The sequence below is a fragment of the Lobosporangium transversale genome, assembly GCF_002105155.1.
Source record: "Lobosporangium transversale strain NRRL 3116 chromosome Unknown BCR41scaffold_29, whole genome shotgun sequence".
NCBI lineage: Eukaryota > Fungi > Mortierellomycota > Mortierellomycetes > Mortierellales > Mortierellaceae > Lobosporangium > Lobosporangium transversale.
In genome coordinates this window covers 242,574-257,546 of record NW_019029007.1, presented here as the reverse complement: position 1 = coordinate 257,546, position 14,973 = coordinate 242,574, and the positions used below count along the sequence as shown (strand labels likewise).

At 40.8% G+C, this 14,973-nt stretch overlaps 7 protein-coding genes across 7 annotated transcripts; 5 read left to right on the top strand and 2 right to left on the bottom strand.

Annotated features, from left to right (window-relative positions):
• The first annotated feature begins 2,922 nt into the window (after positions 1-2,922).
• On the top strand, positions 2,923-4,257 carry BCR41DRAFT_357296 (hypothetical protein). Its single transcript, XM_022024865.1, has 2 exons — positions 2,923-3,032; positions 3,061-4,257. The coding sequence occupies exons 1-2, from the start codon at positions 3,028-3,030 to the stop codon at positions 4,139-4,141; spliced, it is 1,086 nt and encodes a 361-aa protein (XP_021879499.1). The 5' UTR covers positions 2,923-3,027; the 3' UTR covers positions 4,142-4,257.
• A 442-nt stretch (positions 4,258-4,699) lies between these two features.
• BCR41DRAFT_357293 (alpha subunit of the translation initiation factor eif2b) lies at positions 4,700-6,391 on the top strand. Its single transcript, XM_022024864.1, has 7 exons — positions 4,700-4,888; positions 5,002-5,062; positions 5,175-5,264; positions 5,296-5,545; positions 5,669-5,768; positions 5,813-5,880; positions 6,001-6,391. Exons 1-7 carry the CDS (start codon positions 4,832-4,834, stop codon positions 6,323-6,325), a joined length of 951 nt encoding a protein of 316 aa, XP_021879498.1. The 5' UTR covers positions 4,700-4,831; the 3' UTR covers positions 6,326-6,391.
• Positions 6,392-8,176: 1,785 nt separating this feature from the next.
• Positions 8,177-8,749, top strand: BCR41DRAFT_357291 (hypothetical protein; the record flags this gene model as incomplete). The annotated part of the gene is made up of 1 exon (XM_022024863.1): positions 8,177-8,749. A coding segment is annotated over exon 1 (320 nt), but the record flags the coding sequence as incomplete, so codon positions are not given.
• A 344-nt stretch (positions 8,750-9,093) lies between these two features.
• On the top strand, positions 9,094-10,650 carry BCR41DRAFT_398150 (hypothetical protein; the record flags this gene model as incomplete). The annotated part of the gene is made up of 1 exon (XM_022028940.1): positions 9,094-10,650. The coding sequence occupies one exon, from the start codon at positions 9,094-9,096 to the stop codon at positions 10,648-10,650; it is 1,557 nt and encodes a 518-aa protein (XP_021879496.1).
• Positions 10,651-10,939: 289 nt separating this feature from the next.
• On the top strand, positions 10,940-11,608 carry BCR41DRAFT_398149 (hypothetical protein; the record flags this gene model as incomplete). The annotated part of the gene is made up of 2 exons (XM_022028939.1): positions 10,940-11,341; positions 11,459-11,608. The coding sequence occupies 2 exons, from the start codon at positions 10,940-10,942 to the stop codon at positions 11,606-11,608; spliced, it is 552 nt and encodes a 183-aa protein (XP_021879495.1).
• An 81-nt stretch (positions 11,609-11,689) lies between these two features.
• Positions 11,690-12,302, bottom strand: BCR41DRAFT_398148 (hypothetical protein; the record flags this gene model as incomplete). The annotated part of the gene is made up of 4 exons (XM_022028938.1): positions 11,690-11,808; positions 11,900-11,973; positions 12,084-12,104; positions 12,256-12,302. The coding sequence occupies 4 exons, from the start codon at positions 12,300-12,302 to the stop codon at positions 11,690-11,692; spliced, it is 261 nt and encodes an 86-aa protein (XP_021879494.1).
• A 21-nt stretch (positions 12,303-12,323) lies between these two features.
• BCR41DRAFT_114758 (ankyrin repeat-containing domain protein) lies at positions 12,324-13,406 on the bottom strand. The gene is made up of 3 exons (XM_022019411.1): positions 13,154-13,406; positions 12,768-12,919; positions 12,324-12,600 (listed from the first exon to the last, which is right to left on the bottom strand). The coding sequence occupies exons 1-3, from the start codon at positions 13,371-13,373 to the stop codon at positions 12,415-12,417; spliced, it is 558 nt and encodes a 185-aa protein (XP_021879493.1). The 5' UTR covers positions 13,374-13,406; the 3' UTR covers positions 12,324-12,414.
• Positions 13,407-14,973: the final 1,567 nt, after the last annotated feature.

Here is a 14,973-nt window from a genome sequence, read left to right as displayed (position 1 = left end):
ATACAAATGAATAACAGATGGTTGGGGTCTGCTCTTGATTTGTCACCTTTCTAGAGTAGATTTTATTGTTTACAGATTGAAACGCATTGGGGCCATTCTTTTTTCTTTCCAATTGAGTTGTGTAAAAAGTGTAGACACAGAAAAAACTTTTACACAACGTGTGTAAGCAACTTGGTGACATAAAAATATAAAACACCTTTCATAACCCAGTGGTCGCACCAAAATATCGGTTCATTCTTAAGCTACCGTGTCCCCACTCAACATTATCATTTATGAAAGCTAACATGAAGATTCAAATGCATCATGTATCGATATTGCAGCTTTTTTATTTTATTTATATTATTCTTTTTTTTTATTTCAATTACCTTCGCGACTAAAGCCATCAAGATATCATCAATGCTGTTCTCTATGAATGATTAAAATGGCACCTAACCTCTGTTCTTGACTGACGCTGGCAAATTGGAGCATGTATATACATTAATTTAAAAAAATTTGCCGCACTTTTTTTGTTGTTGTTCAACAGGTCAGGGAACCAATTGAGTGAGTCCAGTCGCGGTAAAGAAAAAAGGGGTTGAACAGAATAACTCAAAAAGAGATGGCGGCAGCCAATCAGATCTCAGGAATACTAGAAAACGCGTCATTTCGACCATCGTTGCTTGGTTGCAAAAAATAATGCACGTAGTCACTCTAACAGGTTTCCATCTGTGCCTGTGCTCTCGTTATGTTCCGTCAAACATTGCGACTACATTCATCTCAACACGCCCAACTGAGCTATAATGGAACAGCTCTCTATAACATGTATCAATATAAAGCCCTATTCAATCAGTTGCAGGAAATTTCATGTGGCCTCTAGATGAATTCATAATGAGTGAAGTAATAAAGAAAAAAAACAGTGATACGCCAGAGTTCTTACCCGCTACCTTCTGCATTATACATGTACTATTACTTTCCTCAAAGAAAAAACGTCAATGTGTCGAGCACGCTGTCGTGCATAATATACTCCACGAGTATTTTTTATAATTCTGTTTAGACCTAGCAAGCTTTTGTTCAAATGTATCTCACTTTACCTTCTCCACCTCTTTGTGTCCCAAACATTGAGACATGATTTATGTGCATGGTGTCTCAATGATCCGACTTGAATAAAACTCAGTATGTATACATGTATATATCAAGAGCAAACATGACCCATGATTAACAAATTGCTCTCACCAAGCGTTTTGTTTTTGTATCACGTCTGTTCTAAAAAGAATTAACCTAGATGGTAAAATCGTGCTTGTTTACTTTTGATGCATGTTCCAGAAATTGTTTTTGGTAGCTTTTGATCTTTCATAATACGCATGCTCAATCTCATCTTCTATGGATGGTACAGTCAAGAGACCAAAGTAAGGCGGAAAGAGTACCATTAAGGTTGAAAATATCGTGACCCATAATGACTGAAACAAATAGATAGCCCTATTGTGAAGCCCTTTGCTCTTTTTATTTGCCCTGTTTTGAAGAACTATAAAAATGGTGGCATTTAGTTTTGATTAGTATTTGCAACAGACATTCACTTTATTAGGGGCCTCGCTGCACCCTTACCAGTCAATGCCTCCAATATCCCTGCTACATGATAGACAAGGGATGAACGCACGTCCATAGATAACACGGCCATAGAAAACACGGCCATAGAAGTGGAGATTATCTTGTGTGGCTGTTAATAAACACGTGCTGCTTGTTATTACAATAAGGGATGACAAGAGATGTAGTGAAGTAGTGAAAGCCATCTTCATCCGCTATTGCATGACTGAGTCAGAAACATTGTCAGATGGAGGAAGTGAGAGACCCGTAGGAGTCGTGTAATTGCTGGCATGACATCCAGAGCTTATTGAGCTCTGTGGAATAAAGAACCAGAGCCACTGTATCACAATATATACAAAAGCTATCCGGATTAAAAGGTCTTGCACGAAGAAAGCAAAGCAAATCTAATGCACGCTAGTAGACTTTTTTACGTGACCGAGTATCTATGATGTGTTGCTAGGTATCATCCACTCGTCTAGATACCTTGGCCATCAAATTCCTGAGCAAACTCAGACCATTCCCTTCATAAGACCTTAGCGACATACTCGTTCTTATCCTTTTAAGGAACATGATTAAGACTCAAAACGACAACTTTTACTCTTTATCCGACGCAGTATCTATGCTCCATGTAACTCTGGTCATCTATAAGGATCCGGTTGCACTTGACTATTAAACAATCCTTACTCTGACTCAATTGAAAGCCGAGAGTATTAAACCTTTTCCTTTAACAACCCATTCCCAATCGCGTAGGCTATCTGAATTTCGGCCATTATCTACTTGACTACCATTCAAAGGTAGTTGAGAATACTTGAGGAAAAAAAAAAAAAAAAAAAAAAAAAAAAACTTTTTCCACAAACCTTTCAAAAATAGTTCGTCAAAAATAGAAATATAAACCTCGCTTAGGAATCATAGCACCCGATTGTTGTGCTTGTATACTATGGCCCTCCAGTGCAAAGTACCTTTTTCATACGCCACTTAACTATTCCAGCCCCTTAGTTATCAATCTTCTACAGCTTTTTTTATTTTTTTACTTCTCGCTACCTTTATTATTGCGAGACAAAGGGAGCTGAAGATTGCTGTGGAATTGACAGCAACCTCCGGAGAAAAAACCAATTGGCCAAAAATTAAAAAAACGATGAAAATTAAAATGCCGGTATGCAGATCCAATAGGAAAATAGTCCAGCTGGAAAAACCGGCACACTTGTGTCCTTCGGTTGCAAGTCTTCCGGTTGTCTTGGGGTGATCAGTTTCTCTATCATAATAATCGAATATATATTTTCTTCAGATCTCTTCTCTCTTTTGATCTCTTTCCCCGTAATTCTTTTTCTCTTTTTCTCTTCTCTTCTCTCTTCTCTCTCCATTTTTTTTTTTTTTTCTTCATCATTCATTTATAATCCAGCCTTGACATTTGTTCTTCGCTTCCTAATCATTCCTTCCCAGTCTTTTTCATACGCATCGCACATTCTCAACATGATGTCAACAGATCAAATCACACCATTCCAGGTGCTTTGGAAGAGTCGACCTCATTTATTACAACCAACAATTTCGCTGCGCTGGATTGAAGGCACAACCGAATGTAGACACATTGAATCTCTCTTTCTTCTTGTCGATGGACGCACGCGATGCACACTTGAAGCAACTCCTCAAAGTTTTCCCACATCTCAAAGATAAAAGCAGAGTTGTTCGCTATGCAAACATTAAAATGGATCAGCATTATCCCGAAAACTACAGACACGTCGCTGATGCTCGCAGCAGACGCGGAACGCGCCCTCATTTTGGTCAGTTGCTCCGTGTGGAGACAAGGTTCGTCAATATGGGCAATACCAGTGTCAAGTTCCAGCACCGTTTCTTGACTGTGCCTCAGTCGCAAGCCAGTCGTGACTTCAATAACAGGGATGAGGACATACTGTATACTGAGCTAAAGGAAGGTGATGAGCCCGAGAGACTGATTGCTAGCGCAGAAGGGGCTCTTGTTTTTATCAAGTGGCAGGAAGATGATAAAGGCCACCGCTTCTTCAAACCCACACAAGGTGTCTTTCATAATCTTGACCTAGCTGCTCCAAAAGTAATTCACTTTCTGAGGGAGACTGCTCCTGAAAGGCGGCCATCTGGTTCTGCACGCCCCAAGAATGCCTTTCGTGTACAGATTCATCTTCGCAAGTCGGATGAAGACGAATTAGGCCATGTCACCAATTCTCGTTACGTATCATTAATCCATGATGTTTTGACGTTTGGACTTCGCACCGGATACTACGCTAATGGAGCAGGGATTTCTCAAACGCCCAACGACCTACACGTCATTCCATCACATTCAGGAACAAATGAGTCAGACATCGCAGTACCCGCAGGATCAATGTTCTATAAACGAGGAACTATCTATGAGCTCTATGTTGGGTACGAGCGAGAATTAAAGGTCAAACCAGGAGTCTATGTTTGGAGCTGGGTGGAGCAAGATAAAATCCAGGATGAGTATGATGTGATACGGTTTGAGATTTGTTCGACCGAGGATGACGGCCAGGAGCAAGTAGTGTCTTTGTCGCGCGCCATCGTAAAAGAGGATACCACCACACGCCCATCGCTCTAATAAGACTAACTGAATAGACAGCATTTTGATGTACAACTTGTACACTTTAGATTGATTATATTTTCCATTAGGCATATTTAAATAGACATTAATAAAGTTATATATTTTAATTCAGCATGTGAAGTAAAGGGAACCGTATAAATTTGTTACTATCCAAAAGTAAGCGGTACTTTGGGTCGAAACTTTGGATGTCTTGCTTGAGATATCACGGAAAGACTATGTGGACTAATCAGTCTCATCTGTAAGAAAACTGACAACGTCTAAAAACTAAAATCACGTTGGATAACGCAGTAGAAAAAAGGACTGTGATAGTCTATCGCTGATGATACTGACGGCAGACTCGACTAGCAAGTTGAATACTTGAAAGGTTTGAAAAACTTCGCTTCTGGGAGTCGCATCCATCAACACTCTCGGTTCTACTTGTAATAACCACATCTTCAATTAAAAAACTTTTTGAGCTTTATCTGCAGAAAATAAAAATTAGGGCCAGATTGCGCCATTAAGGGTCAGGAATCCACTTGTTTATTGCTTTCTTTTTTGTGAGTAACATGAATCTGTTTGTTGACGGTTTCTTGGACCTTCATCGATTGCTCTTCAACATCGCCAACATTCGGCACAGGACAATAAGAGACAGGAGCTGTAAATACATTGGCTACAATCCTATTCAACAATAGCATTCCCTAATCAGCCATGGCGGAGAATTTCGACGTCGTTACAACATACAAGAGCTTATTGCTTAACTCACCTGTACGGAAGGTTTTATTAACTTGTCTGTTTTCCCTTCACAGAACACTTGGCAACGAATAACTTCATTTCAATACCTGCTGATATGGATTCGCGTTCCCCCATATGGTTTTTAGGAGCTTTCCATGCCAGTGGCAGCTATTCAGTCCTTAGTTGAACTCATCAAGCATTCGAAAGGCAAGCTCTCTTGGTTTTGTCTTGCATGACTTTCGTTAGCATTAATATATTTACATTATCTTCACGTTGCTTTCGGGAAAATCTTCGCCAACTCTTATTCCCTATCCAACAGCCACAACCATGTCTGAGTTCATGCTTTCAATAAAGGATGCAAGCCAGCAGCTCAAGTCATCTGTCCGCAATTCGATATCGCTTTCGGCAGGTTGCGATCTATTTTTACGATTCGTGACCAGAAAACTCACAAGATGTAGCAGACTTTGAGATCTGGAAAAAGACGCTCATTATACGTGGTCAGAGCTTTGTAGAGAAGGCTGATGCGTGTCGTTACAAGATTGCAGATTTAGGCGTGCCTTTTATTAAGGATGGAAGCGTGGTCTTGATCCATGCCCATTCGCGCGTGGTTTCCCTGTTATTGCAGAAGGCTGCAGAGAACCACAAACGATTTAAGGTGTTTGTCACAGAGTCAAGTCAGACACAAGGAGGGTAGGCTAAAAAAAAAAAAAAAAAAAAAAAAAAAAAAGGCGTGGATTGTTGTGGTGGCGCTGCTTTTTCTTATACTATGACTCATTTATTGTATGTGCGTTTGTACAACGGCTTTCCCTGTAGTATCCGATCTGCTAAAGTCCTTCGTGCTGCAGGAATCCCTACAACTATCATCTTGGATGCTGCTGTCGGATATGTGATTGACAAGGTTGACATGGTTCTTGTCGGTGCTGAGGGGTTGTGGAAAATGGAGGTTTAATCAATCAGATTGGATCATACCAAATGGCAATTGTGGCCAAAGCTGCCAATAAACCTTTTTATGCCGTTGCAGAAAGGTATTCATATGGCTGCCATGTACAATCAAAGGCATTTTACTATTTTATCTTACAGTTTCGCAAAGTACATTGTGACTCTTGAATTAATTTTATCTATTGGTTTCCCTTTCGTTTTTCTAGCTACAAGTTTGTGCGTCTATTCCCTTTGAATCAATATGATCTCCCCACTTATAACGCGGACACGCTATCATTCCAAGAATTAAATGTCGACCAAAGTTCTCTGACAAAGGAGGATGGCACCATCCCCGCGGTATCAACATCTTCCACAGGTTCAGCGCCATCACAGACAGCGTTGCATATGAAGACATCTGAAGACAGAGCTTCACAGGGCTCGAACCCGTTAGTAGATTACACACCTCCTAGCTATATCACATTGCTTTTCACGGATCTGGGCGTCCTCACACCTTCTGGCGTTTCAGATGAGCTCATCAAATTGTACTTGTAAAGAAACAGCTGTTACTGAGTAAAGATCAAGGCATTGTTAATTCATTGAACAAACAAACAAACAAATAACAGAGAACACGTAATAGTCCTGACATTCCAAATGCTGACTCAAAATTTAATGCATACTTGAGAGAGGCTGTGCGTGCATGTGTATGCTTATGACAGATCAACTTGGGTGTCTGTAAGCCCTACTTTGCTTGGCTTCGTCGTCCTCTTGCATAATTTATCAAATCGTGTAAATGGAAAAAAACAGATGGGTCATGTACATGTTCTTCTGCAAAAACATTACTTTGCGTTGGTTGAGAAAACATGAAGGGGTAGCTCTGGAGGATGACCTAGAGGAGAAGACCAAGAACAGGGATAGTCTTGAGCTACAATCGATAGGAGTCTAGATCTAATAAGTGATGGTGCCACACGTTTTTCCAGAACTTTGGTGTGTAAAGCTGATCAGAGGAGATCAGACGCGTTCTTTGTTTTCTGATGTGGCGACTAAAGGGATCTGTACGAAAAGATTTTTGACAAACGCTGTGATATGCAAGAAAAAACAAGAAAGGCATGTCATGAGAATGCCAACCAGAATTTGCTCACCATTAATGTAGATTTGCGCCTTCAGAGAGTGTGGCGGGGCGAGATGAGAATAATGGTGCATCTATCGCTTCTTTTATGTCATAGATGAGCATCTCAGAAGAAGGTAAAAACGGATACGTTTCTGCTCCGAGTACCACTACCCTTCCCCACATATGCCTTGGTAAAGAAAGGAAAGAAAGCAAGAGACAGAGATAGCTGGGCCAGAATCGTCTATTGGAAAGAAATATCACAGCTCAATTTACACATGTGTGCATATTCATATTCACATAAACGAATTTCCACAAGGGCCGTTACTAAGAGGCAAATGCTTATCAGTGAATATTGGATACACCAATTCAAAATTCAAAATATGCATGTCAAAAGCCCCACGTTCGGATGGTCTGTGTATTTTGTGTTTGTCGTCCATGTAAAAGTGCACAACATTCACAAGAAAAAAAAAAACGAGGGAAAGAACATCCATCTTTGTGAACACAAACGGCATATCAAATCTAGACAGAGAAAAGAGGCGAAGACGAATAAATGAAATGGAAAGGACTTAAGAAATTGACTATTAAAGTGGAGCATCAATGATAATGCTAATGCAGCCATCATCACCATCCATGTCATCCTACATTTTTTTTTTTTTTTTTTTTTTTTTGAGTATCGATCATAATGCCTCGCCTCTTTGTTCCTCTCATTTGTTATTGATCCAACGCCAAAAGACGGAGTTCAGGGGTTGTGCAAAAAAAAAAAAAAAAAAAAAAGAAACAAAACAAAACCAAAAAGGGGAGGATTTTTTGCACCGCTCACTGACTGCATACCTTACTCTGATCAAACTCCTTCTCATGATCATTGAGGGATTGAAAATGAAGATGTAAATGAGGAAAGAGAATGGCTATTGTAAATAGGTGGCAATAATGAAGACGATGCTCCAGTAGTGAAAGTAATAGAAGTAATAGCTTATAATTAATAATTAGTTAGTAGTTAGTAGTTAGTAGTTAGTGGTTCGTAATTAATAATTAGTAATTAGGTATTAACAATAAAAATATACACATTCTTGTTGGCGATTTGATTTGCATGGTGTATATCGCAACCATTGAATGTCCACAAAAACGTGTAGTGAGGAAGCACACCATGCGACCAACCTCATTGACAAACCATGCAAACCATGCAACCATGTCGAATCATGCAACGCCTTTTTTTTTTTGTCTTTTTTTCTTTTCTTTGTCAGAGTAAGAGAGAAGCCATTGGTTTTTCTTTTTGTTTCTCAGTCTCAACTGTTGTTTGAAAAGTCATTCCTAACCATTGCTCTGTTGTTTCCTGATCTTAATTTTTACCAAAATATAAAAGATTTTTTTTTTAAGGAGCAACTGCTGACCTGTTTCGACTAGTGGCTACTTGCACCCTAACACTACCCAACCTAAACCCAAGAAGAGCACAAAGCACCTTGTGCCTGTGCATGCACCTACTACTTACCCCTTCCCCCCATTCAAACTATACCCATCCAGTATACACCATTGGATTTGGATTCGACACCATTCAATACCTTCTGGTTTACATACAATCTACCAAAGTATCTCTCTCCATCCTGTCTTTTCTCTGCTCTTTTCTTCTGCTTTCTTTCTTTCTTTCTTTTTTTCTTTCTTTCTCTTCCTCTCTCCTTCCCCTTTGCTTTTTACTCCCCTCACTTCCATCCCTCCTTCCTTATCCCAAGCATTTACTAACACCATCCTTGTACTTTTCTTGCTCCTTCCTTGCCCACTTCCTGGGCGTATTTAATCATTCTCTCTCCCCTTCACTTCCTTCCCCTTTTCCTTTTTATCCCTACATCTCCTTGTTCCTGCCTTTTTTTTTATTTTTTTCTTTATTTTTTTTCTTATTTTTTTCCCTTCTCAGCTCACTTCCGTCAGTGCAGGGTGATTTGCATAGATTACTTTATTTTTTTTCTTGTTCTTGCTCACTTGCAGTTTGTGAGGTCAGTTTTGTCAGCCAGCTCTTGTTAACTGAGCACGCACCGGAAACGAGAGCAGTACAGCACAATAAAAAAAAAACAGATATAAAAAAAAGAGAGACAAGAGGTGTCCTATCAACTTCTCTAACAGTACGATTCAAGGACGCGACGAAAAAAAATAAAAAAAAGAAAAAAGAAAAAAAGAAAAAAGAAAAAGAGTATATTCATCCGGCGAAAGAGCAAAAGAAAAGATGAATTCCGCCTCTTCCTATGCGTTTCTTCCGTATCCGTCAACCTCGCAGGTGACCTCGCCAGGATTACAGCACCAGAATCAACCTCAACAGTCGCAACAACCACAACAACCACAGCAGAAACAGCAACAGCAACAGCAACAGCATCCACTTGGTCCAGTGACCACTCAACAACAACAGCAACAGCAGCAGCAACCTCAACAACCTCAGCAGTCGCAACAATCGCAACAACAACAGCAGCAGCAACAACAGCAGCAAGACTTGACACAGGATCTTTCTGCCCCTCCGACCCCGCTGTCATTGCATCCCTCATTGCAAACTTCTTCTGCAGGTGTCTCCGTTTCTGGGTCCCTGGCAGCATCGCCAGTCAGTGTTAGTAACAACACACTCAGCAACGCTTCAGGTCCCACGCTTGCAAGCCATGGACATCCAACCATCAACACTGCTATACTCACAAGCTATGGCAATATGTTGCCATCACCGCAATCCTCTCAAGTCCCTTCTACCCCTACCACTGCTACATTGCTCCCTTCAACTCCACCACCACACACTGCGGATCTAGATTCAATTCTAGCAACCTATGCGAATCAGCCCGAGTTGCTTAAGCTTATTATTGCCTCTAAAACAGAGGAAGACCGGCGCTGGGCTGAGGAGGCTCGATTCAAGATGATGGATCTGATCATGAGAGGCGAGAATCGAAATCTCATCACAGGCTATGAAGGATTGCTTGGTCAAGTTGTTCCAGGCCCAACTGCAGGGACACCCACATCAACCATCCCTACTGGTAACATGGGGACCAGCCCTACAACAAGTACTGTAGCTACAAGCACTATAACCACGAGCACTGCTACCATCCCTACTACTACAACTACAACTTCTAGCGCCTTAGGCCTGGCAGTTTCTGGAAAACGTTTTATGGATAATGCGTTTGATTCGCATTCTGGAGCAGCAAACTCAGGAAATGGGAGTGGAGGGAGCAATGGCTTCGCTCAAGGAGCAGATCTGGCTCTTGCCCGTAAGAGATCTGTTACTTTTGCCAGAGATGTACACCATGGTCATCTGCGCTCACAATCCATGTCCTCGGTACCATCACTCTCCAGCACAGGATCGACTATAACCGCTTCCGCTGATCAGTTTGGTACGCTATCAATGATGGGCTTGACCGGACCCAACACAGCTCTTCAGCAACAGCAACAGCATCACCCTCACCAAATACCATCGCACCCCTCACTGAATCAGTTGGCACCATTCACATTGCAGCAACCATTCCAGCAACAGCATTTTCAGCAGCACCAGAGTCAGCAATCGAACCAGATGCAGCAGGTAGCCCACCAGCAGCTGCCACCACACTTTGGCCAATACCCACAACCTTTTCCATATCATACTATGTCTCAGTTTCAACCTCAAAACGTTATTCGTAGAACAAGTTCGCTCTCACACCTCTCACACTTTGCTCAGAATCCACACGCAACAGTGACCGAACCTCGCCTAGCCGCAAGTCGACCAAGGAATGACAGTGCTTCTTCGTTCAGAACACTAGATGACAGTGGTATGTGAAGATGTTTTATTGATATTGACTTTACAAGTAGTGAGCAATTGCCCATATTCATATATATACTGGCCGCCTACTGACTGTTCTTTTTTTTTTTTTTTTTTCCCTCCTATTGATTACCAACAATCATACAAAAAAAAAAAAAAAAAAAAAAAAAGATGACGAATCGGATGATGGTTATAACGACCATCCAGTTTTGGGTGGTATGGATGGATAGTCGACCAGGGTCATCTTTAGTATGCACAACATGATGGGTGGCAATGGGAGACGTCACTCACCTTGGACTTTTCGGACATGGCTACTGTCTCTGGAAATGGGCCATATACATCTCAGCCACCGCAACAAGGCAGTCAGCATAACCAGCCAGGCACTTCTTCATCGATCCTTTCATCCCTTCATGGGACAGGCTCCGTAGTTTCTATGGGTATTTCCGGGCTAGGGCATGGTACCACTGTACGAAATGTGCCAACTAGCGCAGCAGGATTAAGTGGCTCAACTACGTCAGCCGCGGTATCAGCAGCAGATCAAAAGAGAAAACGTAAACGTCGAGAAATGCAGCCTGTTAACAAGATTGTCGAGTCACCTGATCCTCATATAGATCAATATCTGTGGAAGAACAATGGAAACACACTCAGAAGAAAGACTGGGTGTAAAAGTATTTATTACAAATGTTCTAACAGCGCTGGAGGATGCACGGTAAGAAGTTTGAAATAATGGATTTTTTCACGGTATCCCTATCGCTACATCGGTCGCTTGGGGTTTATCCTAACCTTGCCATTTCATTTTGCTATTTAACATTTACAATGCCCTTAGGTCAACAAAACTGTAAAGAAAAAGAAAGCGGCGGGTACATTACAAAGTAAGAGGCGAACATCTGGAGGACTGCATCAAATTCAAACGTGCTCAGATGGCGGCCCAGGCGGCTCAGAATGCATACAGCCTCCAACGCGAGCAGTAGACTAAAGAAATTTTTTTTTTTTCAAATATTATTATTATATGTTTATTTATTGTTAATTTTTGATGACCGATGATGATCAGTTCTATTCATTTTCCTGCCTCAGACTCTGCCGCAGCTTCTTCAGACGCCTTGTAGATCTCCTTATAGTTGACTTTGTATCCCTTCTTTGCTGCATTTGCTTCATCCATTGCGACTCTTTCCTCCCCTATAAAAAAAAGAAAAAAAAATCAATGACTGTATAATTTCTTTTACAAATTCGCCACATGTCTCATTCTTTCTTGTAAGAACTTCCTTACAGGATATTTCTGTGGTTTGGTTGGGATAGTACTTGAAGGCACGCTTGTTCCCGACGGCGAAGGTAAATGTCGTTCTTCGTTAAGGCATAGAAACTGAAGCCAGCTTTTTTTATGCATTAGTGGTTAAATACTGTATAAACATGTGCTGGAGATGTACATAAAGATTAAGGATGAACCCTTTTACTTACTGACTGTTAAACCAGCCCTAATTACCAATATATTCAATAAAAAAAAAAATATAATAATAATAAAAAAAGGTGCAAAGTTATATGGCAGGCTCAGTGAAGAACAGGCATCTCGAAAATTTCAAATCAAGGCTAAATCAAGTTTTAAAATGACATTTCATCATTCTTTACCAGGTAAGCATAATATGTGAAGGTTTATTCAAGTTAAGTTTAAACATGGTTTATATGATGTTCATGTAAGAATGAATGAATCAAGAAAAAGAATGCATGGTGTGTGTATGGAAGGAGCGGAAGAAAGGTTGAAAATGACTGCTTTTCTTATGTCGTTCTCTATGCCTTTGATGTTGATCCTTGGTCCTCGCCGTCATCGTCCGATTCCTCCTCGTTATCGTCATTATCGTCCTCTTCTTGAAGTTCCTCGTCGGGCTCTGTGTTGATCAACATCCAGGCCACAACCTTCTCACGTTCTTGGATCTCTGCCTCCACCATAGCGGTGTGTCCAGCTGCATTCTTTAGCTATTAAACAAAAAAAAAAAAGAGAAATATCAGGGAATAGAAAGTAAAGAGTAAGTTAAAAAAAAAAAAAAAAAAAAAAAAAGCAAATGAATGTGCATTAATATATGTGTGGACGGCGATCCATAGGATATCTGCAAAGCTATATTAGAAATCGGTAACACCAATACCTTGTAGTCAGCCTTTCCTTTGCTGACTAAAGCCTCGACAACCTTGACATGACCATTAGTGGCAGCCCAGTGTAAAGCAGTGTTTCCTTGTTCATTCTGAATATTGATAGCCTCCGGCGATATAATAGATATGAGATACTCGACTATATCTACTCATTACATGAAATCGAATACTACTGTAAGCCCTCTTTGTTCACAAATGAAGAATAATGGGTCCCTCCTCCGTTTCCTTGATGTCCGCAATTTCAAGTCACGTCCTTTTTTGGTATTTATTTGACATGGTCACTGATCATAACCTCTTTTATGGTGGTTGTTTTCTCCTCGAGTCTTCAAGCAGGAAGATAAAATTCATCCTGCTATTATATTTCCAGTGCTTCCTCGCTTACCAATATGTCCATTAGCAGCTGCCATGTGGAGGGGGGTCTTTCCATATTCGCTTTGTTGAGACAAAACGGTCTTGGCCTTCTCTGGTCCTAATGACTTGACCATGCCCTGAATCTCTTCCAGTTCGCCGTAACGAGCGCATTCAATCAGTTCCTCTAAACTCTCGGCATCTTCGACTGACAGCTTTGACATGGGTTGTATTAGCTGTTGCTCTGTTGTCATGATTTGTGGCAATGGCTTTAATGAAAATAAATGGCTACTGAAAAAGAAAAAAAAAAAAAAAAAAAGCTTTTCTACATTTAAGACAACAATTCCACGTGATAGTTATTTGCCACCAATCAACTATCCCTTAAACCGTCAACCTGGCAAATTTGCCATTATAAATGGGCTTAAAATCCAGCAATTCATGGGCATTGCCTTGAAAATTTATTTCGATGTCGAAATAAATGACCGAAAACTAAACTGTCATGGAGCTATCCTGGCTTCTTTATCTGTGCCAATAAAAAACTCTTGAAGGCTTTCGCATGACACTAGCATCCTCTTGGGGGCCATTGTGTTGTTTATTTATTGACTGGTGTAATAGAAGTGATAATATTTGCCATAGTATCGACTTGAAAGGAGGGCAATCTGAGTTGATTCATTCTACCGCACCATAGAGCTTGCTCGGCAAGACTTGATTGTCACATCATTTGCTTCTTCGTCTTCTGTGTTCCCTGGGTTGGTAAACACTGCTAATAGAGTTTGTTGGGCTTGTTGAAACCAGAGGGAACCACAGCAACATATCAACCCAAGATGATACAAATATCTCTGTTGGAGTGAGTGCTGAACTGTGTGGTTCAGATGTAGTGGACATAAACGGCGAAAGGATGCATCGAAAGGATGTGAGCGGTTTATGAGAGCAAGGAAGAAGGGGTTGGTATACCTGTTAAAGTCCTTGGCAAGAGAGCATGAGTAGTAGTTGTGATCAAAAGTTGATTTCGGTGAGTCCGCATAACAATGGTATAGTTTCTAGACCCTATCTTCCACGTACAGCATTGCATTATTGGTGTTTTCAGACCTGGCACTAATCATGCGAGGTATTTCTTTTTCTGAGGATTCCTTGTGTTAAACGGCCAGACAGAAAGCTTAAAAGACATACAGACACAACGGTGAAAAAAATGTATGTGAGCAAACAGTTGCTGTGTTTATTTGTTGTCTGCACATGCCTTCTTTCATCGCGGGCTTTTTTTTTTCCTTTTTTGTTCGTCAATCACTGTGTGCACGAATAAGCAGCTGAAGCATCTCCTTGGTTTCTGTACATGTGTAGACACATTTTACATCGCGGCGTCTTATTTATTTTCTGCAATTCCAAAACACAAAACACAAGCTTTTTCCATTGGTGCCTCCAGAAGAAATAAACAAACTTTATTTTGGTGGCCACTCCACAATCATGCCATGGTTATAACAATCCCTAGGAAAGGATGAAACGCGTCGGTATTAATCTCGCTTCTGTAATTCTAAATGCATATATTTTGGCGATTGGTATCAACTATCAAGTTCGCACATACACACACCAAACGACCGCCAAAAACCACCACTCTCGCTTCTGCTCTCCATCCATCCACAAGGCGCTGCGCAATATCACCATTAACAAGGCACCGTCCAGTAAGAAAGGGTGCTTAGCTAGCTTTTACTCCAAGCAATAAGCACATCACCTATCTCCGCCATTGATGCCGGAACCTGAGAGCCAACGAATATCTCTGCTTTAACGCAATAGTACTGGGGCTGTTGGAGCAAAGAACGACATCTGAACCCATTCTCTGATAAAAAAGACTTTTTTTTT